At 47.1% G+C, this 26,299-nt stretch overlaps 1 protein-coding gene across 2 annotated transcripts; it reads right to left on the bottom strand.

The window, feature by feature from the left end:
* Nucleotides 1-14,931: 14,931 nt before the first annotated feature.
* LOC103171877 (transmembrane protein 164) lies at nt 14,932-25,310 on the bottom strand. Of its 2 annotated transcripts, XM_007884669.2 has the most exons (6): nt 24,880-25,310; nt 21,978-22,027; nt 20,305-20,371; nt 19,170-19,248; nt 17,089-17,189; nt 15,678-15,957 (listed from the first exon to the last, which is right to left on the bottom strand). In XM_007884669.2, exons 1-6 carry the CDS (start codon nt 25,237-25,239, stop codon nt 15,751-15,753), a joined length of 864 nt encoding a protein of 287 aa, XP_007882860.2. In that variant the 5' UTR covers nt 25,240-25,310; the 3' UTR covers nt 15,678-15,750. The 2 variants fall into 2 exon arrangements, with proteins under 2 accessions (XP_007882861.2, XP_007882860.2); XM_007884670.2 differs by lacking the exon at nt 17,089-17,189 and having other exon boundaries at nt 14,932-15,957.
* Between the last annotated feature and the right edge of the window lie 989 nt (nt 25,311-26,299).

Raw genomic sequence — 26,299 nt, 5'->3', positions numbered from 1 at the left:
CGAAGACGCAATAAGGCGCTACGTGTATTCTAATTGAAGGCACCTGTGTGGGTTCTGCGTGGAATTAGCCCATAGGCTACCCTCCCAACCCACATTTTAGACCCTGTTTATCGAGCATAAACATGACCCCTTCAGGGCACAGCCCTTCCTTTGCTTCAGGTAGAATTGGTGAAGCTACTTTAGGTGTCACTCAGTGAGTCGTGGTGGCGGGGGCTCTCTCTCCTCCCCCCACAGCTCCTCAACCCTCCCGCCTACTCCCTCCTCCTCTCCCCGTGGGGAAGTCACCCTGTGTGTGGTCCTGTAAATAAATAGCTTTGTAACAAAAATATCCCAGGTTTTGTTGCAGTTGTTTTTGAGTCTGTTTCAGCCTGTGGGCAGGAGACCGAGTGGAAGCAATGAAACCAGCCCCAGAGACTCGGGGGCTGAGTGGGGCGGCCTGACCTCTGTGCTGGGAATGTCCATCTACAGGGTGTCTGCAAAGTGGTTATCCTCCACTTCCCACTGTTTGNTTTTTTGCCACAATCTTATCTAATCTACGCCCAGAACTCCACTCAGCGCTTGGTGGGGGGGTGGGGGTTTGCGGAGGTGCCGTCCTTCAGATGAGACGTTAAACGGAGGGTACCATCTGTCTGTTCAGGTGGATTTTAAAGACCTTTGAAAAGAGAAGGCAGTTTCTCTCAAACTCTTTCTCTCCCGGTGTCCTGGCCGACAATCCCCCAACACTGACCAACAACATGTGGAAGGACGATGATAATTGTATTTAGAATTACTTCATTGTATTCACTACAAGTGTTTTAATGGCTGTCTGTGTGTGTGGTGTGTGTGTTACTGTATGTTAGTTTGTGTGTGTGTGTGAGTGAGTGTGTGACTGTGGGTCAGGGGTGTATGTGTTTGCGGGTTTTGTGTGTGTATTAGCGAGTGTGTATGTGAAACTGAATGTGTTTGTCAGTGTGTGTGTAGTAGTTTGCGTGTGTTAAGTTGTGTGAGAGTGAGTGTTTGTGTTATTTTTGTGTGTGTTAGTGTGTGGGTGTTTTGTAACGGGTGTAACAGGACCTTGTGGACAGCCTGTAAAGTTCCTGGGACCTTGAAGTAGCTTCAGTTAAAAGGTTAGTATGTTGGCTCAGAGGAGGACAGATGGAGAATGTGTGTCAGCCTGGCTCGGGTGATCGCCTGGCCCAGGAGATTGTGGGTTCAAGCCCCACTGCCAGCTGTATTGACAAGGTGCCATCTGCTGTGTGCGATCGGCTGCTGTGTATATTTCAAAATACAGTCAATTCACTTTACAGTATATTCTGTGAAGCGCTTTGAGGACGTCTCAAAACCGCGATAAGGCGATGTATCAAATGCCAGGATTATTATTATCTTTCACTTGAGACATTCAGGTGAACTTTTAAAGTTCCCGTGATGATAGGAACGTAGGAAATGCTAGACCAAAAAAGACCAAGGTCCATCCAGTTCACCTTCCACCATCCTGGCAGTTGCTACCACATGTCATGTCCTGAACTATATACTGTCTCCCGAGATATTATTTCCTAACTCTGACCTAACGGTTCACTGGCAGATCTGGCTACACCACATCAAAATGCACCACTCTGCCCTCGCCTCCGCCAAATCATCCAACTCCAAGATAATCTTGGAAGCGAAGGACATCCCCAGGCTCCTACTCTCCACCACCAACCGCTCCTCCATCCACCCTCCTACACTCGCCCATTCGCTCCTCAACCTCTGACTGTGAGGAGATACTGGATTTCTTCGAGTCCAAAATCGAGGGGATCCAATCAACTGCCTCCGCCCTCCCAATTGTCACTCCATCCTCATCTCCCCCCCACACTCTGACCCCTATCCAACCCTCCCACCATATCTTTGAACCTGTCTCCCCCTCCTCTCATCACCACCATATCCACCCTGAAACACCACCTGCTCCCTTGATCCCACCCCTCTCCTTACCTCCCAGCTCCACCTCCTCACCCCTCTGCTCTGACACCATCAATATCTCCCTATCATCTGGCAAGGGGAGGCGCTGCGGCTGAGCAGCGGTATAAACCCCCTATAGTGTAGGTCAGCAGCCGCTAATTCAGAGAGTGGGAAAACAACAAGTGACGTCAGGGGATGTCACACTTAACGGCTGAACCTGGGGGAAAAAAACAGGGAGAGAGAGAGGAAGGAATTCGGAGAGGAGAGCGAGGGCAGTGTGGGGAGGAGCTGCGGTGGAGCTGCAGGAAAACAATAAGTGACATGACCGTGAGGTCAGTGTGAGTGGCGGAGGAATGGCAGGGCGGGTGTTGTGGGAGTTGAAGGAGAGCAGCCTGAGCCCCGGCAGCTACATCTGCGACTAAAGAAGCTTCAGCGCAGAGAGCTGCTGAGCTGCAATCTGAGGTGTAGACATTGCACAGCGTTAGAGAAGAGGAAAGCGACCTGGATACTCTGACCCAGGAGGCAATCACTCCCCCGAGGCTCAGTAGATGTACAGATCTTGTCAGTGGTCAGGGACAGGACAGTGTGACTGACAGTCAGGCAGGTCAAGGGGACCCCAGAGGGAGTGGTGGAGGAGCCTCAGGCTTTAACCTTGTCAAACAGGTACAAGGTACTTGCAACCTGTGTGGGTAAGGAAGCCTGTAAAGAGGATGGGCAAACTGACCACAGCACCTCTGTACAGGAGGCCACACAAGTGGGGGCAGCAAAAAGGAATGTGGTTGGGGACGATATAGTCAGGAGGACAGATACTCTTCACTATCAGGAGTCACAAAGGCTGTTGCCTTCCTGGTGTCAGGGTTTAAGGATGTCTCTTCACGGTTGGAGAAGAACTTGGAGCAGGAGGGGAAGGATCCCATTGTGATCCACATAGGAACTGACCACATGGATTCTGCTAGTAAAGATGATCTGATGAGGGAGTTTAAAGAGCTAGGGATGAAATTAAAAAGCAGAACCTCTAAGGTAATAATCTCGGGATTACTCCTGAGCCATGCACAAATTGGTACAGGGTCAAGCAGATTAAAGGGTTAGACTGGCTGAAAGAGCGGTGAAGGAGGCAGGGGTTTCATTTTATGAGCCACTGACACCAGTATTGGGGAAAGAGGGAGCTCTTTGATCGGGATGCGCTCCACTTAAACCGGGCTGGGACCAGTGTCCTGGCAAAACCAATAACTAGGTAGATAGAGTGGCGGAAGGAGGGAGCGAGCGAGTGAGAGAGAGGGAGGGTGGGGTGGGGGTGGAGGAGGGAGGGTTACGGTTAAATGTAAACTTACAAAGCAATTAAGTCAAGACTAGAGCAGAGTAGCGACTTGGGAAATGAAAAAGAGTGTCAGGTAGGGACAAAGAGTTTAACAACAAAAATAGAGCATTAATGAGTAGGGGAAATAGTAAAAAGTTAAAATTAAAGGCGCTAACCTGAATGCACGAAGCATTTGAAACAAGATAGATTAATTAATGGCACAAATAGAGATAATCCGTACGATCTAGTGGCCACTACTGAGATGTGGTTACAGGGAGACCAAGGTTGGGAGCTAAACATTCCAGGGTACCTGAAGTACAGGAAAGATAGGCAATATGGAAACCGAGGGGTGGGAGGGGGCTGTTAATAAAGGATGAGATAAAAACAGGAGAGAGGAAGGATTTTAAGTCAGAAAATCAGGATGTAGAGTCAGTCTGGGTGGAGGTGGGGCAGAAAACACTGGTGAGAGTAGTTTATAGACCCCCGAACAGCAGTTACAGAATTGGGCAGAGTATTAATCAGGAAATTAGAGGAACGTGTAGCAAGGGGAATACAATAATAGCGGGTGATTTTAATCTTCACATAGACTGGAAAAACCACATTGGCAAAAGTGACTTAGAGGATGAGTTTATGGAATGCATTGGAAATAGTTTTCTAGAACAATATGCTGAGGAAACAACCAAGCAACAGGCTCGCCTCGACCTTGTATTGTAATGAAGGCAAGCTAATCAGTAATCTTCAAGTTAAGGCAGAGTGACCATACATAATATGATGGAATTTAATATTAAGTGATGGAGTTAAGTCCGAAACAAGTGTCTTAAACTTAAATAAAGCCAACTTTGCAGGTATGAGGGACGATTTGGCTAAAATAGACTGGAAAAATAGATTAAAAGATATGATGGTAGACCAGCAATGGCAAACATTCAAAGATATATTAGATAATTCCCAGCGAATGCATGTTCTCTTGAAAAATAAAAATTCCACAGGAAAAGTGCTTCAACCATGGCTAACTAGAGAAGTTAAGGAAAGTATAAAATTAAAAGAGGCCTATAATATTGCCAACAAGAGCTGTAAGTCTAAGGATTGGGAGGGCTTTAGAGATCAGCAAAATATAACCAAGAAACTGATTAAGGAGAAAATGGAACATGAGTAAACGAGCTGGAGATATGAAGACAGATTGTAAAAGCTTTTACAATATATAAAGAGGAAGAGATTAACAAAAGTAAATGTGGGTCCTTTACAGGCAGAGACAGGAGAAATTATAATGGGAAATAAAGAAATGGCAGTCACTAAACAAATATTTTGCTTCTGTCTTCACATTAGAAGATACTAAAAATTTACCAAAATAGTGGGATTAATGTTAGTGAGGAACTTAAAGAAATTAATATTTTGCCCACAAATATACAGTCAATTCACTTTACAGTCTATTCTGTGAAGCGCTTTGAGACGTTGAGAAGACTGAAAAGCGCTATATCAAATGCAAGGATTATTATTATTATCAGTAAAATAATAGTACTAGAGAAATTGATAGAACTAAAAACTGATAAATCCTCTGGACCCGATGGGCTGCATCCTCGGGTTTATGGCTGCAGAGGCAACTGCAGAGACAGTGGATGCATTGTTTTTGATCTTCCAAAGTTTCCTGATTCTGTAACGGTTCCCGTTGATTGGAAGGTCGCAAACATAACACCGCTGTTTAAGAAGGGTGGGAGAGAAAAAATGGGGAACTATAGACTAGTTAGCCTGACATCGGTGGTAGCGAAAATTCTAGAGTCTGTAATTAGGGACGTCGTCATGGGGCACTTAGAAAGTCTAAGTATGATTAGGCAGAGTCAACATGGCTTTTATGAAAGGGAAATCGTGTTTGACAAATCTTTTAAAGAGTTTTTTGAAGATATAATGAGCAGATTACATGGGGGAACCAGTGGATATAGTGAATTGGGATTTTCAGAAGGCATTCAACAAGATGCCACATAAAAGGTTGTTACATAAGATTAGGGGTCATGGAATTAAGGATATTAGCGTGGATCGAAGAGTGGTTAACAGGCAGAAACCAGAGAGTAGGGATAAATGGGTCCTTCTCAGATTGGCAGGTTGTGACGAGTGGAGGCCACACGGATCGGTGTTTGGGTCTCAACTGTTTACAGTCGACATCAATTACTTAGACGAGGAAATAGAGCTCAATGTATCTAAATTCGTGCACAATACAAAGCTCGGTGGGAAAGTCAGCCGTGAGGAGGACACAAGGAAAATGCAAAGGGATATAGGTTAAGTGAGTGTGCAAGAAGGTGGCAGATGAAGTATAATGTGGGGAAGTGTGAAGTTATTCATCTAGGTAGAAAAAATAGAAAAGCAGATTATTTCCTAGAGGAGGAGAGACTAGATAGTTTTCAGAGGGATTTGGGTGTCCTTGTACACCAGTCACAGAAAGTTAGTTTGCAAGTACAGCAAGCAGTTAGGAAGGCTAATGGCATGTTGGCGTTTATTGCAAAGGGGTTAGAGTACAAGAGTAGGGTAGTCTTACTGCAACTGTACAGGGCCTCAGTGAGACTGCACCTAGAATATTGTGTGCACTTTTGGTCTCCTTATCTAAGAAAGGATACACTCACCTTAGATAAATTATCACTTAGATTAGTGCAGTGTAGATTCACGAGGTTGGTTCCTGGGATGAGGGGGTTGATCTATGAGCAGAGGTTGAGTAGACTAGGCCTATATTCTCTAGAAGATAGAAGAATTAGAGGTGATCTTACACAAATCTATAGGATTCTTAAGAGTTTTGACAGGATAGATGCCATGAGACTATTTCCCCTGGTTGGAGAATCTAAAACTAGGGTCATAGTCTCAGGATTAAAGATCACTTTAGCACGAAGTTGAGAAAACATTTCTTCACTCAGAGGGTAGTGACTATGGAATTCTGGACCCCAGAGGCTATGGATAATATAATAATCCTTGCATTTGATATAGCGCTTTTCATGTCTTCTAGACGTCTCAAAACGCTTCACAGAATATGCTGTAAAGTGCATTGACTTTGTATTTGTGGACAAAAACATGTTCAAGACTGAGATCGATAGATTTTTAAAAACTAAAGGGATTAAGGGATGTGGGGATAGGGCAGGTAAATGAAGTTAGTTTAGAAGATCAGCCATGATCTTATTGAATGGCGGGGTAGGCTCGAGGGGCTGAATGGCCTAATCCTGTTCCTATTTCTTATGTTGTTATGTTCATCCCCCTAAAAACGCCTGTAATCATTCCCTGACCTTACCTTCTAACTACCGGCCCATCTCCAACCTCCCTTTTCTTTCCAAGGTTCTTGAAAGAGTTGTTGCTTCCCAGCTCGCTCCTTCCTCTCCAACCACTCCTTTCATGAGCCCCTCTAATCGGGTTTCCATGCTGCTCACAGTGCGGAAACTGCTCTGGTCAAGGTGACAAACTACATTTTGTTCATCTGTGACCAGGGCTTCCTCTGCCTCCTCGTTCTCCTTGACCTCTCTGCTGCCTTCGATACTGTGGACCACTCTATCCTCCTTCACTACCTCTCCTCTCATCTCACCCTTCAACGTTCTGCCCTTGAATAATTTAGATCTGTTCTCACACCTTCGCTAAATTGTCTCCGGTTTCTCTTGCAATCCCCACACAGTGCGGTTCCTCAGGGCTCTGTCCTCGGTCCCCTCCCTTCAATAACAACAACAACAGGATTGTATTTATAGAGCACCTTTCACGTCGGGAGGACGTCCCAAGGCGCTGGACAGTTGGGTCGGGACCCGAGCAGGAGGGAAATGGTCAGGGGGAGGGAAGAGAGCGAGGAGGGGGAAGAGTCGAGAGGGGAGCTGAAGGCACGGTTGAAGAGAAAGGTCTTGAGACCGGCCTTGAAGGAGGAAAGGGAGGAAGCGGCGAAGGCACTGGGGGACGGAGTTCCAGAGCCTCGGGGCTGAGAGGCTGAAGGCCCGGCCACCGATGGTAGGGGAGGGTTAGGGCGGGGTGTGTGTGTGTGGACCAAACCAGAGCAGAAGAACGGAGAGTACGGGCAGGTACGTGGGGGGATAGTAGGTCGGAGAGGTGGGAGGGAGCGAGGCCGTGAATGGCCTTGTAGGTGAGGATCTTGAATTCGATCCTCTGGGGGATGGGGAGCCAGTGGAGGCGAGTGAGGGTGAGGGCGAGGGTGGGAGTGATGTGGTCGTGAAGCCTGGTGCGGGACAGTACACGAGCTGCAGAGTTCTGAATGACCTGCAGTGTTGAGGGAGGTGCCGGGAAGGCCGACGAGGAGAGTTCCCGTAGTCCAGCCTTGAGGTGATAAATTCAACCCCTACATACTCCCCCTTGGTGACATCATCCACAGACATGGTCTCAACTTTCACATTCCACACCCAACTCTATCTCTCTGCTTCTACACTCGATTCCAGGACAACTGCTTTGTGCTGTGTTTCGCCCACAAAATACAGTCTAACCACATTACAATATATCCTGTGAAGCATTTTGAGATGTCTATCGTGATAAATCAAATGCAATGATTATTATTATTACAGTTTTAGGAATAACCGTAAGGTACAGGTCCCATTGTATGGACTCACTCATTAATGCATGTTCCCCTCCTTTTGCCAGAATCCTCCAACCTCTCGCCCCCAAACTCACCTGGCTCGCTGCCCCCAACGGAGAGACTTCCAAGATCCAAGCCTTGAAACTTCCATCGTGGGTTGAGTGATCACATTTCACCCCCCACCACCTCCCTCCGAAAACAGTCTGTCAATCGACTTGACAACCGGGTTGCTACTTACCGTTAAGTAAACAGAGAGTGTGTGTGGAGTCAGGAAACTTCCCCAAGTTCTTGCCCTGGCTGGGAATTGAACCCAGGTCCTCTTGCTTGTGAGGTGAGTGCTCTAACCACTCAGCTACAGGATTTCACAAACTGGCAAAGATGGGCACTATTAGAGGACATTCCCTAGAGCTGATGTATCAAATGCAAGGATTATTATTTTTATACGGGTTTTGAGGGTTTCACCTTGATAAGATATTATAAAGATGAATGTTGTTTCTTCACATCTGTTTTCCTGGGGGAAGGTTTGACTCGCTTGAGACACAGCTGGAAATGTTGTTTGTTGAACGAATCCAGGTATGTGCATCTTGGAACAATTTGTTACCCTCCAGTGAACAGCTGGAGACTTAGTTGAAGTGTCTGGTAAACAGGATATTCAGCACATACACATTTAACTCTTCAGACCTCCAGTCTCCCAGGGCCAACAGGTTTGGTATGACTTTAAGAAATAAAAGGGGCAGCAAATCCTCCCACTCAGCTCCTGTTAATCCTGCACGACAAAGCCCGAACGTGTAGAGTGATACTTGCTGGACAAGCAGCAGAAAGCTTGCCAGTGATATCAATGGCAAGCTACGTGCTTTTAGATGGTTAGACTCCAGCAGTTACCCCAACGCACACTCTGGGCTCCCCTTTCGCTCTCGCCAACCTGCACCTTATCCTCTTCAGAATTAGGTAAACAGGATGTGTCCCTCCAGGGAGAGAGAGAGAGCGTATTCCATTCCAGCAATCTATCTCTGGGATTTCCACGTGTAGGTGGGATGCGTGGAATCCTCAGCTTGGTTTGGAGACTCTTGAGCACAATGATGGGTTTCCGTGTGTGTCTGACACCCGGCTGAGCAATAAAAAAGGACAGGCCATTGGGATTAAAAGATAAGAACATAAGAATTAGGAGCAGGAGTCGGCCATTCGGCCCCTCGAGCTGTGCCCCGCCATTCGATAAGATCATGGCTAATCTTCTGACCTAACTCTAATTACCCGCGCTCTCCCCATATCCCCTAATCCCTCTATTTTTAAAAAATCTATCAGTCTCAGCCTTCAAGATGTTCAAGGACTGAGCATCTACAGCCTTCTGGGGGAGTGAATTCCATAAATTCAAGTGAAGAAATATTTCCATAAATTCAAGTGAAGAAATATTTCCTCAACTCTGTTCTAAAAGGCTGACCCTAAATTTTCAGACTGGTTATAGATTCTCCTCCCGGGGAAACAGACCCTCAGTGTCTACTTTATCAGCCCTTTAAGAATCTTATATGTTTCATTAAGATCTCCTCTAATTCTTCTGTACTCTGGAGATTACAGCCCCAGTTTATTCAGCCTCTCCTCATAGGTCAGTCCCCTCATCCCAGGCACTAACCGAGTGAATCTACGCTGCACCCCCTCCAGGGCAAGTATGTCCTTTTTTAAATAAGGACCAAAACTGCACACAATACTCTTGGTGCGGTCTCACCAAAGCCCTATACAGCTGCAGCGAGACTTCCCTACTCTTGTATTCTAAACCTTTTGCAATGAGCACTAACTGCCGTTCGCCTTCTTAGTTGCTGCTGCAAACAAACTTTTTGAGACTGGTGTACGAGGACACCCAAATCCCTCTGAACACTAACACGGTCTATCTCTCCCCCTCTAGAAAATAATCTGTTTTTCTATTTTTTCTACCTACATGAATAACTTCTCACTTCCCCACATTAAACTCCATCTGCCACCTACTCGCCCACTCCCCTCTCCTATCTATATCCCATTGCAATCTTTTTGCATCATCCTCAGAGCTCACTCTCCCACCGAGTTTAGTGTCATCCGCGAATTTAGATACGTTACATTCAATGTCCTCGTCTAGATCATTGATGTAAATGGTAAATAGCTGAGGCCCAGCACTGATCCTTGTGGCACTCCACTAGTCACCTCCTGCCAATTCGAGAATGACCCGTTTATCCCTACTCTCTGTTTTCTACCCGTTGGCCACTCTTCAATCCATGCTAATATGTTCCCATTAATCCCGTGGGCCTTAACCTTGTGCAATAGCCTTTTGTGTGGCACTTTGTCAAATGCCTTTTTAAAATCTAAATATACTACACCTACTGGTTCCACCCTTCTAACCTGCAGATACATCTTCAAAACACTCTAAAGGATTAGTGAAGCATGACTTCCCTTTTGTAAAGCCATGTTGACTGCCTAATCTTGTTATGGTCTTCCAGGAATCCCATAACGACATCTTTAATTAAGGACTCAAGAATTTTCCCTCCCACTGATGTCAGACTAACTGGTCTATAGTTCCCATCTTTTCTCTCCCACCCTTCTTAAATAGTGGTGTCACGTTTGCAATCTTCCAATCAATGGGAATTTTGGAAGATGAAAGACAAGCCATCCACTATCTCAGTAGTCACCTCTTTTAAAACCCTGGGATGTAGGCCATCAGGTCCAGGGGATTTATCAGTTTTAAGACCTGACAATTTACCTAAAACCATTTCTTTACTAATATTAATTCCCCAAGTTGCTCACTAACATTGTCTTCTTGGTTCCCCTCTATTCTTGGTAGGTTTTCAGTGTCTTCTAAGGTGAAGACAGTAGCAAAGTACTTGTTTAATGACTCTGCCATGTCTTTGTCCCCTACTATAATTCCCCCCGTCTCTGCCTGTAACGGACCCACATTTACCTTTGACAGCCTCTTCCTCTTTATATATTTATAAAAACTCTTGCAGTCTGTCTTTATGTTCTTCGTTAGTTTGCCCTCATATTCCATTTTTTCCCTCTTAATCACTTTTTTGGTTCTCCTTTGTTGATCCCTAAAGTTCTCCCAATCCTCGGGTTTACTCCTCATCTTAGCTGTTTTATAGGCTTCTTCCTTTAACTTTATACTGTCCCTGACTGCTCTAGTTAGCCACGGTTGGGCCACCTTTCCTGTGGCATTCTTATTCCTCAAAGGAATACGTGCTCGCTGGGAATTTTGCACTATCTCCTTAAACGTCTGCCATTGCTGGTCTACTGTCAAATCCTTCAGTCTAATTTCCCAGTTTATTTTGGCCAAATCCTCTCTCATACCAGAAAAATCAGCTCTAATTACTCTCTCACTACTTCTCTCTCTAACTTAATGCTAAATTCCATCGCATTATGATCACTTTGCCCTCAAGGAGCCCTAAGTTCCAGTTTGCTGATCAGCTCTGCTTCATTGCACAAAACAAGGGCTAATATGGCCTGTTCCCTGGTTGGCTCCTCGGCCACTGATCTCCATAATTATCCCTAATACATTCTATAAACTCTTCCTCTATCATACTTTTCCCAATTTGGTTGTCCCAATCTATGTGCAGATTAAAATCACCCACAATTAATGTTTTTCCTTTACTACATGCTCTGCTAATTTCCTGATTTATACCTTGAGAGATACTGTGACTGCTGTTCGGGGGTCTATAAACTACTCCCACTGGAGTTTTCTGCCCCTTGTTGTTACGTACCTCCACCCATACTGACTCCACTTCCTGCTTTTCTGATTTAAAATCTTTCCCCTCTACTGTTTTTATCCCATCCTTTATTAGCGGGTCCACCCCCGCTCCTCGTTTACCACATTGCCTATCTTTCCTACACACCACATACCCTGGAATATTTAGCTCCCACCCTCGATCTCCCTGTAACCGTGTCTCGGTGATGACTACCAGATCATACCCATTTGTTTCTATTTGGGCAGTTAGTTCATCTCTCCTGTTTCGAATGCTTCGCACATTCAGATATAGCGCCTTTAATTCTGACTTCGGGCTATTAGTCCTATTCACCAGTGCCCTATCGCTGGACTTCCTTTCCCCGTTTGACACCCTTTGCTCATCTCCCTGGTTAATCTGCTCTCCCACTTTCATCGGTCCTAATTTTAATTGTGACGGATTACATGTGATTGAATTTACCCCCCCCCCCGCTCCCTTAGTAGTTTAAAGCCCTGTCTACCTCCCTATTTATTCGTGTTGCCAGGACATTTGTCCCAGCCCTGTTTAGGTGGAGTCCATTCCTTTGGAATAGCTCCCGTCTCCCCCAATACTGGTGCCAGTGGCCTATAAAGTGAAACCCCTGCCCTCCGCACCATTCTTTTAGCCAGGTATTCAGCTCTTTATTTTTTTTTGCCCCCGGCTCAGGTAATAATCCCGATATCAATACCTTCGAAGTTCTACTCTTTAGCTTAACTCCCAATTCCCGGAACTTGCTCCTCAACTCGTCCCTACCGGTCCTACCTACATCATTGGTCCCTATGTGAATCATAACTATTGGATCCAGTCCCTCCTGCTTCAAATTTTTCTCCAGCCCAGAAGTGACGTCCTTCACCCTGGCCCCAGGAAGGCAACAGAGTCTTCTTGTCTCCCTGCTACGGCTGCAGAAAAGTGTGTCAGTCTTCCTGACTGTCTCATCCCCAATTACCACTATATTCTTTCTGACTATTCCCAGTGTGGCCTCCTGTATAGAGGTGTTGGGGTAAGTTTGCCCATCTTCCTCACAGACTTCCTTGTCCACACAGGTTGCAAGTATTTCACACCTGTCGGACAAGGTTAAAGCCTGGAGTTCCTCTGCACCTCTCTTTCGGGTCCTCTTACGCGCCTGTCTGACCCTCACCCAGTCCTGCCCGTGGCTGGCAACGGAATGATCCCTGGGACTCGGGGGAGTGTCTGGCTCCAGTGAAACTGTCCAGGAAGCTCTCCCCATCTCTAATGCTGCGCAGTGTCTCCCCCTGAGACTCCAGCTCAGCTATTCTAAGCTGGAGCTTCCTCAGTTGCAGACATTTGCTGCAGGTGAAGTCACCCGGGCTCAGGGCCCTCCATCAACACCCACATACCACACTCCTCACACGTCCCCTGCCAGGCCATTCTCTCCTCTCACTCTATTTATCCCTGTATTATTGTCGTTTAGAAGATATACTTACCCTCTGCACCCAATTCCCACTCTCACCCAATTCCTCCTCACTCCAGACATAGCTCACTCTGGGCTCTCTGCTCGAGTAAGGCTCTCCCAGCGATCCCCTTTATATACCCTCTGGATGCAACAGTTTCCAATTGGTCAGCAGTAATTTAGAATTAACACCTAATCAAGTGATTAATCAGTATGTTGCTGTTATTGGTTAAGTCTAACTCTAATTAGCTACAACCGCTCCCTGTAGAGTTTCACCACAAGACCAATCTCCCAATGGTATCAACAGTTTTAACAGTTTTTAGTAGCACAATACTTGAACCCTTGAATACTCACGATAGCAGCTTCCACAGCAATTACCACTCTCACCCAATTCCTTCTCACTCTGGCCTTGCCTCACTCCGGACGTAGCTCACTCTGGGTTCTCTGCTCGAGTGAGGCTCTCGAGGTGTCGAGATCCATTAAACTAATGGAACAGACTTGTTGCCTGAATGGCCCTGGCGGGTCCTGTTCCTATTTTTCCTACGTTCATCTTGCATCCGAGATACAGTACTTTCATGTTGGCAGGACGTCTCAAAGTGCTTCACAGGATTTACTGTAAAGTGTAGTGACTCGGTTATGTAGGGGCAGCTAATAGGGGCAGCTAATTTGCACACAACAACATCCCATAAAGTGAGCGCGTGATTTTATCTGGGGGATTTTTGGCCAGGACACCAAGAGAGAGAAACTTCCTTCTCATCTTCCAAAGCACCGCGGGATCTTTAACATCCACCTGAACAGGGTACTGACTGGATTAACGTCTCATCCGCTGTACGTCGTATCTGACAATGCAGCGCTCTTTCCCCTCAGCGCTGTATTGTATTGTAGGGTCAGCCCGTGACCACATGAGTTCAATGTCCTGACAGTGGAGATTGAACCCATAACCTTCTGACTTGGAAGCGAGAGTCTTTCTTACGGAGCCAGGCTGACACCTTTACTCTGCAAATAAGCAACCTAACTCAACTCCACCAAAGAAGAATTCTCCCTGAATTTGTCGCCAACTTAAATGTTAAGACAAGGTGGTGTTTGGGGCTGAGACTGGGTGAGATTTCCAGGCTCGGGAGCAGGAAGTCGAGTGAGGAATGAGGCGAAAACATACAAGGACCGAAGATAATATTTTCAGGCAGCTAAAAGGCACATTGTGTGATACTGGACTATTTTTATTGTACCATGAGTGAGATAGGAAACTCAACACAAAACAGCTTCACATCACCTGCCACTCTCTGGCACTGAGGATTCCCCCCAAGGCTAGTGAAAAGGAGAAGCAACTTTCTCTCTCTGTTTCCAAGCATCCTGGAACACAATCCCCCAGATATATATGACATTGGAATTTCTGTCTGGAGAACAGTTTGTTTGCAGATGCCAATTACATGGGTTTGGATATCGCCTCAACAACAATTTGCTATTAAATAATCTCGTAAAAAAATAATCCATGACTGTTTGTGGGATACCACTGTGCACAATTGGCTCCCATGTTTCACCCTCAAAAATGTGCAGTCAATTCACTTTACAGTATATTCTGTGAAGCACTTTAAGACGTCTCGACACGTGATAAGACGCAATGTCGTGCAAGGGTTATTATTATTTATACAGCGCCTTTCACAGCGGGAAGACGAGTCAAAGCGCTTCACAGAATTCACTGTTTTGTAGGTGACTGAGACAGCCAATTTTCACACAGCGATGTCCCTAATTGCAGTCATGTGATGTGATGAGGTCCCACTAACAGCCGTGAAGTGACCCAACTGTCCATCGCTTTGGGAGTCCTCCCGACGTGAAAGGCGCTCTATAAATGGAATCTTGTTGTGGTTGAAGTGAGCCCGTGATTTTATCCGGGAGATTGTTGGCCAAGACACCTGGAGAGAGTGAGAGAGAGAAACTCTTGTCTCTGTTCCCGATCGTTAACATCCACCGAATCAGGGCAGTGAGGTTTAACATCTCATCTGAATGACGGCGTCTCTGACAATGCGTCTCTCTCTCTCTCTCCGGGCTGGAGCGTCAGCCTGAATTGTGAGCTCAGAGTCCCTGACTTGCGGTTTGAACCCTCAACCTCCTAACTCGGAGGCCAGAGTGCGAGCTCGGCAGCTGAAACACTGAGCAACCCAGAAAATCGGAGGCCAGAATACCAGCAGCTCCCTGGCAAATACCGTCAGTGTCACTATCCCAACACACATGTGGTATACAGCACCCTCCCGTTACATATCACTGCCTGACACATGTACATGTCGCCGTTTCGATGTGTACACAGCAGCGTGGTCTGGGCACGATACCCTCGCTCTCTCTTTGGCTTCACTGTCCTTTTGATCTCAGCCACTTGTGTTCTCTCCCCTCACATACTCTCTCTACCTCTCCGCTCACTCTCTCCCCACTTTCTCTTCCCCATCTCTCAGGGCCTGCATACTTGCCCCTCCGCTCGCTTGTTCTCTCTCTCTCTCTCTGGTACTCACTTTCTCCCCTCTCTTTGTCTCTCTCTCCTCACCTCCTCAAGGCACGTCTCAAGACCCTCTTCCACCATGCCTTCGATCACCCTCCTACCCCGACCCTCACTACTCTCCACACCCAGTTTGGGTCTGACTGTGCAGTGCCTTTGGACGTACTTCCGACACGAAAGGCCTTGTGTAAATGTCTTTTGTTGGGGTTGTTTACCCGCTTTTCGATCGTGCCTGAAGATCTTCCTCTTCGACCGTGCTTCCGTTCACCTTGCCCCGGCTCAGCATCAGACTCCGAGACGCTGTCCCGGGTGAAGGCTCCGCAAGTTGTTATTGTCCTTGCCGGTCGGGTCGGAGGTCTGAAGCCGGGTCTCGAGTCTCGGATATGTCTCCGCTCACTCTGCCTTTTTCAGGGGGGTCTTCATGGCTTCCATCAAAGGTCGGCGGGTGAGGGGCACGGCCTGAGCCAGTGCGGTCAGCACCTTCCCGTGCAGCAGTAACAGTGCAGTCTGGTGGATGGACGCCCAGATCCGGTAGCAGGCGCCATAGAAGGGGTCCGAGACAGCCGGGCACAGCATGTTGTTCAGGTTCACCTGGGTCACCTGGAAAATACAAGGAGCCCATTACTGTCACCAGTCACACAGCTACAGCACACTGTCTCATACTGCTCGCTCCCCCACTCAAACTCTCTACTCTAACCCCATTCCCTGCTCTCTCTCCCATTGTGTCTGTGCTGGGGCTCGCTCCCCCACTGGAGCTCTCTAACCCCATCCATCTGAACAGGCAGACGGACCTCGGTTTAATGAACCTCTTTTAATGTTCATCCATTTCCTCATTTCATACCCTGTAATATTGCACAATGTAGCAATCCCCCAGCACTACACTGGGAGCATCAGCCTAGACTGGCCTACACCGGGGGCTTGAACCCAGTCTTCTAACTCAACGGTGAGAGTGTGCCAAACCATTTCCACACAGTGCTCCATCTCTTTCACTGTGAGGATATTGCACACTGCATTGTCACCTCTCTCCCAGCAAAGGGGATGGGAGTCCTGAAGGGTATTGGTTAGTCCGTTTGCCTCTCAAGTAAGGGGACCCGGGTTCAAAACGTTAGGCAAGCTTCCTTACTCCTCACACCTCTGTTTACCAGCAGTAAGTAGGAACCCAGTTGTTAGTCGCTTGGCAGATCACATTCCAGGGGAAATAATCCCCCCAATAAATAAATACAATTTGGTCCCTTCAATCCACGGCTGTTTGTGGGACACTGCTGTGAGCAATTGGCTACTGCGTTTCGTCCACAAGATAATATAATAATAATCTTTGCATTTGATATAGTGTTTTTCACATCTTCTCGACGTCTCAAAGAGCTTCACAGAATATGCTGTAAAGTGAATTGACCGTATATTTGTGGGCGAAACACGGCAGCCAATTGCACACAGCAATGTACAAACAATCGTAGATTGAAAATGACCAATTTATTATTGTTTTGTTTTGGAGGGATTATTATTAGGCTCTGTGTGGAGTAAGGAAACTTGCCCAAGGTTTCGCCCTCTGCCTGGAATTGAACTCAGGTCTCTCGCTTGCAAGGCGAGTGCTCTAACCACTGAGCTACAGGACTCCACAAGATACACAGTCAATCCACTTTACAGTGTGTCTGCCCTGTGAAGCGCTTTGAGAACGATGTGATAAGGCGCTATATCAAATGCAAGGAATATTATTATTAAGCGTTGACTCACCATGGCTAAGGTCTGCAGCAGTGTGAAGTGATAGAAGAACAGCAACCCTGTGGCCAGCACAGCCCACCACATGTCCCCAAAGGGCTCTGCCTTGTACACACCTGAAACACATGCAGTGAGTCTGTCACCTCAAGAGAGCAACTGAGAGACCATTTGATACCTATATTAAGAGAGAGTGGTAATGTAGGGGAGGAAATTGCAGATGCGTTAGTCATAATTTTCCAAAGTTCTATATTCGGGAGTTGTGCCTTTGGATTGGAGAATTGCAAATGCCACTTCATCACTTAAGAAGGGAGGGAGGGAGAAACCAGGTAATTACAGACCTGTCAACTTCACTTCACTCGTGGGGAAGTCACTGGAATCTCTCATCAGGGATAGAGTGACTGAGTATGAGCAAGTCAAAGAGAGTCAGCATGGATTTGAGAGGATAGGTTATGTCTGATGAATCTAATTGAATTTTTTTAGGAGATCACTAACATGCTGGATAAGAGAGTGTTTATAGATATCGTCTGCATAGACTTTCTTTTTAGAAGGAATTTGATAAGGTTTTGCACAAGAAGTTATTAGCAAAAGATAAAAGCTCATGGAATCAGAGGTAACCTTGCAATGTGGCTTGGTAATTGGTTGGGAGGCAGGAAACCGAGAGTAGGGATAAAGGAACGTTCCCTGATTGTCGGATGTGACAGGTGGTGTAGCCCAGGGGTCTGTATTGGGGCCCGGGTTTTTCACCATATAAATGACTTTGATGAAGAAATAGAGAGGTTTATAACAAAATTTGCAGATGACACAAAGTTAGGAGGCTCAGTAAATTGTGCAGATGGGTGCAGGAAGATACAAGGGGACTTTGATTAAGTGAGTGGGCAAAACTGTGGCAGATGGAATTCAATGTGGGGAAGTGTGAGGCCGTCAACTATGGATCCAAAAATAGCAAAACACAATATATTCTAAATGGCAAGAAACTAAGAACTGTGGAGGAGCAAAGGGATTTGGGTGTCTGCGGAGACAAATCACTAAAAACAAGCCGCAAAATGTTATCACAAACACTGATAGGATGTTGGTCTTTATCTCAAGGGAGCTGAATGGCCTACACCTGTTTATGGATCACTTCATCAATTTTTTGGGGGATCAGCTGAGTGTCTGAGACATGCTTAAGAAATATTGTTGGAATGGATTGTGCATCCCCTAGAGGGATGCATCCTGCTTGCCTAATTCCATGGAGTATTAGGTACAGTTTGGGGACCCCAGAGTGTGTGTTGGGAGTCTAACCAGCTAACACCACATAGTTTGCCATTGAAAGCGCTGTTTGGCGAGCTTTCACGCTGCTTGTCCAGCTGGATCACCCTATCCATTATTAAGGCTTTGGCTACAGGGTTAACAGGACCTGAGTGAGAGGATTCGACTTCAAGATCCTCACTTTGTGTTCAAATCCATTCACTCTCTGCCACCTCCCAACGTCTCTGACCGTCTCACTCCCCAATCCACCACTCAACACCTCCACTCAACTGGCACTGGCCTCCTGCTCGTCCCTTGCACCCTCCGCCCCAACATCGGAGGTCTCGCTTTCAGCCACTAGTCCCCCAAACTCTGGAATGCTCTTCCTCAATCCCTCTGCCTCATCCCCCATCCCTCCCCTCTATCAAGTCCTGCCTGAAGACTTTCCTGTTCGACTGTGCTTATGGCTACCTTCCCCCTCCTCCTGTCTCGGGAGTTAGGCTCCACCACTGTTAAGCGCTCTGAGATGGTGCCCTGCATGGGGGGGCGTTATATAAGTGCAAGTTGTTGTTGATGATTCCTTGTCCCCAGTGACTGTCATCAGCAGTACCCTGGAGCACTGCGGACCTGCCTGGCTCAGGAACTGGACAACCAAGACCACCACAATGGATCGGCTTGGTGCTGACAATCCACTTACCCCCCCCGCCAAGGAAGATAGTCAGTACTTGGTAGGCATGTGACAAACGCAGGTTTGAGCCTCACTGGATAGAAGGCAAGTGCCACTGTTAAACACTCTGAGATGCGTGAAGTGTGCTTTGTATATGTAAAGTTGTTGTACAATTCAGTGAGAAATATCAGGTCAGACTCACCGCCTTGGTGCAGCAGGTAGATGGGAACGATGTACAGGAGGACGTGCTGAATGTAATACACCTCGGTTTCAAAGGGGAGCTTCAAGGAGAGAGATCACATTTATATCAGAGGTCATCACAAGGGTCTCACCACTGAGGGACAGTTGTGAGGAAGGTGGGACTCTTTAGAATGCACAGGGTTAAGGGGCGACTGGATCGAAGATTTACAACTGGGATTGACTATTTCAGGAGTGCTGTAGCTCAGGGGTTAGAGAGCTCACCTCGCACACAAGAGGACCCAGGTTTGATTCTCAGGCATGGAAAACCTTAGGCAAGTTTCCTTGCTCCACGCCTGGTTACCTAACAGTAAGTAAGTCTCAAAGCGCTTCACAGGACATACTCGCCTTCTGTGTGGTAAGAGTGAAAGCCTGGCTCAGTGGAGTGTAGTGACTGTGTATTTTGTGGGCAAAATGTAGCAGTCAATTGCACACGGCAGTGTCCCACAAATAGTCAAGGGTTTTGTGACCAAATTATTATTTTTGGAGGGATTATTACCCCTGGAAAGTGATCCGCCAATTGCCTAACGACCGGGTCCTACTTACTGCTGGTAAACAGAGGCCTGTGTGTGGAGTAAGAAAATTTACTTAATAATAATAATAATCCTTGCATTTGATATAGCGCTTTTCACGTCGGGAGGACGTCCCAAAGCACTTCACAGAACACACTGTAAAGTGAATTGACTGTATTTTTTGTGGGCGAACGCGGCAGCCAATTGCGCACAGCAATGTCCCACAAACAGTCGTGGGTTGAAAATGACTAATTTATTATTGTTTTGGAGGGATTATTATTAGGCTCTGTGTGGAGTAAGGAAACTTGCCCAAGGTCTCGCCCTGACCTGCCGGGGATTGAACTCAGGTCTCTCACTTGCAAAGCGAGTGCTCTAACCACTGAGCTACAGGACTCCACAAAGGTTTTGCCCTGACCGGGAATCAAACCCGGATTGTTTCGCTTGCAAACCACTATGTTGCTGGACTCCACAACGCTATGAAGACAGATCCCATGGGAGCGGCGTTCCCGTGAGTGAGCAGCATGGAACTCTGACTAGCGTAAAATCAACCCATCACATCCCGCCACATGCACAAGCCCTGACACTCACCAGCCTGGTGTTGACGACAGGAAAGATCAGTGCCAGCAGGGCTCCATTCAGCATGTGCACATGTAACCTGTGGAGTGAGCACAGGTTAGACTTTAACAACCAATAATCGGGGCACTGAGACAGCAACAACAAGATTACATGTGTATAGCGCCTTTCACATCAGGAGGTCGTCCCAAGGCGCTGGACAGAGTACAGCATTTCAGACCCGAGCTGCGGTTGGGGGGAAGGGGGGGGCAGGGAGAGGGGAGGGGAAGGAGGGTGTCCGATGGCATGGTCGAAGAGGAGGGTCTTGAGGCGGGACTTTAAGGAGGCTAAGGAGGGGGCGAGGAGGGGTGATTGGGGGATGGAATTCCAGAGGTTGGAGGCAGAGTGGCTGCCAGTGGTGGGGAGGGTGGGTCAGGGGATGTGGAGCGGGCCGGAGTCCCTGTTGCCAAGTGCCGTGGTGTCAACCTGGCTCAGTTACTCACACACTCGCCTGCAAGTCATAGAGAATCATAGAATATTACAGCACAGAAGTAGGCCATTCGGCCCATCATGCCTGTGCCGGCTTTGGAAGAGCTGCCCGATCAGTCCCACATTGGGACACATTTTTTCATAGCCTTGCAAATTTTTCCTTTTCAAGTTTGACAGTTGTGCGTTCCCGACCTCTCACGTGGGGGGACTTTGAGCTCACAGTGCAGACTGATGATCGCTCCAGTGCAGTGCTGGGGGGGAAAGAGCGCTGCATTGTCATAGATGCCGTCTTCGGACGAGATGTTAAAAATATGTTTGTTTTTAAATGTCACCCAATCGCGCTGTGCGCTGCTGCGTTTCGTCCACAAAAATATAGTCAATTCACTTTATAATATATTGTGTGAAGTGTTTTGAGATGTCTGTATGACGTGACAAGGCGCTATAGCAAATGCAGGGATTATTATTGTTATTATATAGGCACTGGCGTGAGTGAGCGAACAAACAAACTGGGATTTGCTACATGCCAGCCATAAATCAACCCCGAGAACTCCAATTACAGCAACAGCCTGGCTCTCACACAAGCCTCTGGGCTACTCCCCAAGGCAATGGGCAGCTCAGCTCAAAGAGTGCGGTACAAAAGAATGGGAAACTCTGCTCATCTGCAAACTGTGATGTTACCCTCAGGCTATTGTATCCGCTGGTGTGACATTGTGTTACCCACTGAGGTCATCAGGACCTCCTCCTGACGAGAAAGGCACTATACAAATCTAATTTGCTGTTGAGCATTCAACCTCAGTGCTTCAGGGTATGAAAGACGATCTCTCACGTGTTGCAATGGGCACACCCTGTGATCTCTGGTTTCTCATCTGTGCTGTGTTGATGCCTGAGTTAGCTTGTTTATAATCCTATAATAATTATGATTATAATAATTGTTGCGTCATTGAGACGTCTCAAAGTGCTTCACAGAACATACTGTAAAATGGATTGACTGTGTATTTTGTGGGTGAAACAATTATAGATTGAATCACCATTTTTTTGGGGCAGTGGGGGGATGGATTATTCTCCCAGAAATAGCCAATGTCTTCTGTGAGCGTGTTCCACAATCCCACTTTGGGATGATCTCACGACCCAAGAACTTAACGTCATTAGACATCCTTTGAGACATCCTCCCGACCTAAACAACATAGTAAATTGTTGTTGTTTTTACTGGGTGATCTCACCTGAAGACGATCAGGGCAGCTTTACACGGTGGGCAGGCAAGCAGGAAAATCTGTAATAAAACACACACAGCCTGAGTGAGTAAGCCTCCTCTTTGACCGGGCCTTCAGCCTCACCCCCACTCTTCCAATCCAAGTTTAAAATCCTCGGCCTCACTTTTATCCTTCCACAGTCTTGCTCCTCCCTACCTCTGTAACCTGCCAACTGTCCGCTCCCTCCCCTCAGCACTCTGGCCTGCTCCATATCCCCCACTCGGCCCACCCCACCATCAGCAGTCGGGTGTTCAGCCTCTCTGCCCCCACCCTCTGAAACTCCATCCCACATTCCCTTCGCCTCGCTCCCTCCCTTGCCTCCTAGGCCCGTCTCAAGATTGACTTTAGGAGCAAGACTGTGGAAGGGCTGATAAAGTAGACACTGAGGGTCTGTTTCCCCGGGAGGAGAATCTCTAACCGGGGGTCACAGTCTGAAAATTAAGGGTCAGTCTTTTAGAACAGAGTTGAGGAAACATTTCTTCACTCAGAGGGCAGTGAATTTATGGAATTCACTCCCCCAGAAGGCTGTAGATGTCAGTCCTCGAACATTTAAAAAAATAGAGGGATTAGGAGGATATGGGGAGAGGGCAGGTAATTAGAGTTGGGTCAGAAGATCAGCCATAATCTTATCAAATGGCGGGGCACAGGCTCGAGGGGCCGAATGGCCGTCTCCTGCTCCTAATTCTTATGTTCTTCACCGCACTCTCCCTGCCCTCTCAGCATAAAAGGTGCTGTGTAAATGTAATCTTGTTGTTGTTGTTGTTTGGGAGAACTGTTGGCCAGCAGTGCAGGAAAGATTTACATTTCTACATCGGTCTTTGAATATTAGTAATAATCCTTGCATTTGATATAGCGCCTTATCATATCGTTGAGATGTCTCAAAATATATTGTGATGGATTGACAATATTTGTGGGCGAACACAGCAGCCTTTCACATGCAGATTGAGTGATCACATTACCCCTGGAAAGCGATCCACCAATCGATTAACAACCAAGTTCTTAAGAGGCATGTGGGGTTAGGAAACTTACCTAACGTTTTGCCCCTTAAGACTTGGGAATCAAACCTGGATCCTTGCTTGCGAGTGCTCTAACCACTACAGGACTATCCTTCAGTGTTTACCTCACCAGGGCTGTTCAGTGGAGGTGCCTGTGAGCTGCTGACATGTGTCGCATTTCTTGAGAGCTCAATTGGCATTTGGAAACTGGAAAAGCTGGCTTGGGCCAGAAAGAGAGTGACATAGAGAAAGAGCCTGAGGTAATCTCTCAGAATTTGGTCACTGCTTCTAAATCACCTCACATCATCAAAATCCATTGTCCAGCTCATCCCCTCTCCCACAGGAAGGACGGCTTGTGCTGTGTGAGTGGTTTTGTGGAAAGAATAATAATCCTTGCATTTGATACAGCTCATTATCACATCATCGAGATATATCAAAGAGCTTCACAGGATGCACTGTAAAGTGCAGTGACTGTAAAGTTTGATTAACTATTGGGTTATAAGTAACCATAATTTATATGGTCAGGCAGGGCCACGGTTGGAGTAGTGTGAAGTATTGGGCTTCTCATCACAGGAAAAATGTTTAGGCTCTGGTGCAGAGAATAGTCCATCGGGTGTTGCTGGAATGAGGAAATGCAGTTATAGAGAAAGGAGCAGTTATTTGGAGCTCAATGGCTGAGAGTGGATGTGCCAGAGGTATATACAATGATAAGAGTCTCAGAGGGTGGATGAGGAGAGATTACTTGCGGTGGTCGAGGTTGAGAACTTAGTTTTAAAATCAAAACCGGGAGCTTGAGAACAGAGGAATCTTTTCACACGCGCAGTGGGAGTGTGGAATTCTCTGCCTCAGTCAGTTGTTAGGCTGGCAAACATGTGCACAGTCAAAAAAGAAACCTGGAGAGAATAAAGTTGACGGATGCAGGGGAAAAAATACACAAATCACCCACAAAATACAGTCAATCTGCTTTACAGTATATCCTGTGAGGCATTTTGAGATGTCTCAATGACGTGATAAGACGCTGAATCAAATGCAAGGATTATTATTAAAAAGATGGATATGGAACTAGAGATAGGATCTAGAATGGATACTTGTGTGGTATATAAACATCAGCCAGATTGGAGGCTATTTATATTTCACATTTGGAGCAAAGGCAGATAATTAGAGTTGAGGTACAGATCAGCCATGATCTAATAGAGTGATGGAAAAGGCTCGAGGGGCTGAATGGCCTCCTCCTGTTCCTACGGCCAAAAAGCTTCTTTCTGAGCTGCACCGTCTACGAATCTATGAATGATTAAACAGAATATAAGCTTCCCTGTTCTAACAATGAACCTTTGTATGTGGCACTGTGACTGCACTGATCAGGTCAGTGTTCACCTGTGTAATACAATCTCACGGTTTCCAAGCCACACTTGGCTTCGCTTCAATTCCCCACATGAATGTGCACACAACACGTACTCGGAGCTCAAACTCTGTGTATGTAACAGCTCTGGCCCAGCACTGAGGAGTAATACAGTAATAATATATTAATTACATATTACACAGATGAACAGTGACCTGATCAGTGCAGTCGCAGTGCTTATATTATTAGGCGAGGCGTGTGCTTGAACCAGTATTCTTCAGGAGCCTGGCTAGAATTGGTAGGATGGGGGTAGGGAGTTTAGTGTGTGTGATAGGGAGCCAGTGGAGCCTGATGAGGGCTGGGGTGATGGGGGTAGGGAGTTTAGTATGGGTGAGTATGCGAGTCGCAGAGTGCATCCCTCAATCTTCCAAACTCAGTGGAATACAGACCAACTTTATTGAACCTGTCCACATAATTTAATCCTTTAAGCCCTGGTATCAGTTCCTAATGTGCCAGGTGGACAGACAGACAGACATACCTGTATGAGTGTGACCAGGTGGCAGGGGTTGAGGAGGTAGATGAGGCTCCTGGTGGCACATTTGAAACCAATCTCCGCTCCGAAGGTCAAGCATACAGCGACCAGCAGCAGGTTCCTGCCCAGGCTGTCCTGGCGTTCCGGGAAAGAAGGGGCGCGGAATAGCGGCTCATCTCGGAGTCCTGGCTGGATCTTCCTGCAGGCGATGACCACCTCCAGGGCAGAGAGGCTGACCATGACCACACTCTCTGCCAGCCGCTGCGCCCAGGGGAGGAAGGAGGCGCACTCCTCCCCCCCATTACCCGCGATGGTGGGGTCCACACCCCCATACGCCCAGTCCAGCAGGTCTGCCCAGTCCGGCATCTCAGCCACACAGCATCCAGCACGCAGGGGGGAAGGAAGGGGAGGGGCAGTGAAAGGGAGGGACAGAGAGAGAGGGGGAGAAGGAAAAGGAGGGGCAGCGAGAGGGAGGGACAGTGAGAGAGAGGGGAAGGAAAGTAGGGAGGGGGGGTTGAGGGGGAGAAACGGGGGAGTGAGACGGGGGAGTGAGACAGAGGGGAAGAGAAAGACAAAGAAAGGAGAAAGAGGGGGAAAGAGAAGAAAGGGGGAGAGAAAGAGAGGGAAAGAGAAGAAGGGGAGAGAAAGAGGGAAAGAAGAAAGGGGGAGAGAAAGAGAGGGAAAGAGAAGAAAGGGGGAGAGAAAGAGAGGGAAAGAGAAGAAAGGGGGAGAGAAAGAGAGGGAAAGAGAAGAAAGGGGGAGAGAAAGAGGGAAAGGGCAGAGAAGGGGGAGAGAGGGAGTGAGAGGAAGTAGAGAGAGAGGATGGGGGTGTAAGACTGCAGCCCTTGTTCACACACACAGACAGACTGTTTCTTGAAACTCCGTCACCAAAACCTTCTGTCTAAACACAAAAACATTCCACTTCTCGAGAATTCCTAAAGTTCTCCACGTTGAAACTTGTTTCTCGCCACAAACAGATGGTTAAAATAAAAAAAAGGTCCACTTTGTTGTCTCCTTCTGTGAGCTTAAATTACCACAGGCGGTTGTTTCTCTCTCCGCCTCTATGCTTCTCCGTCTCCCAACGTGAAAGGTGCTTAAACAAATGTAATTTGTTGTCGTCTCTCTGTTTTGGACTGAAATGAAGCAGATGCTTTTGAGGGCTTCATGTGGTTGCTCTAACCTCCCGGGTGTGCTTCCAGTCACAGACCCTGATGACATTTCTGCTCAGCTCTCAGCTCATTCCTGGCAAATTATGTTAAAAAAAAGTTTAAATTATGCAGGAGATTCCACAGTGTGGGAGGAACACTCACTCACACCCTCCCTCTCGCCACTCTGAGTACAAACATCCTCACCACTTTGACAAAGTTGAAGGAAACTTTGCTGGAGAGAGAATATGAGTAGAATTGGGAGGGTGGGTGGGGGGGAG

Source organism: Callorhinchus milii, unplaced genomic scaffold (genome assembly GCF_018977255.1).
Source record: "Callorhinchus milii isolate IMCB2004 unplaced genomic scaffold, IMCB_Cmil_1.0 Scaffold91, whole genome shotgun sequence".
Taxonomy (NCBI): Eukaryota; Metazoa; Chordata; class Chondrichthyes; order Chimaeriformes; family Callorhinchidae; genus Callorhinchus; species Callorhinchus milii.
Note: the sequence above shows the minus strand (reverse complement) of the source record. Positions and strands in the feature narration are given on the sequence as shown.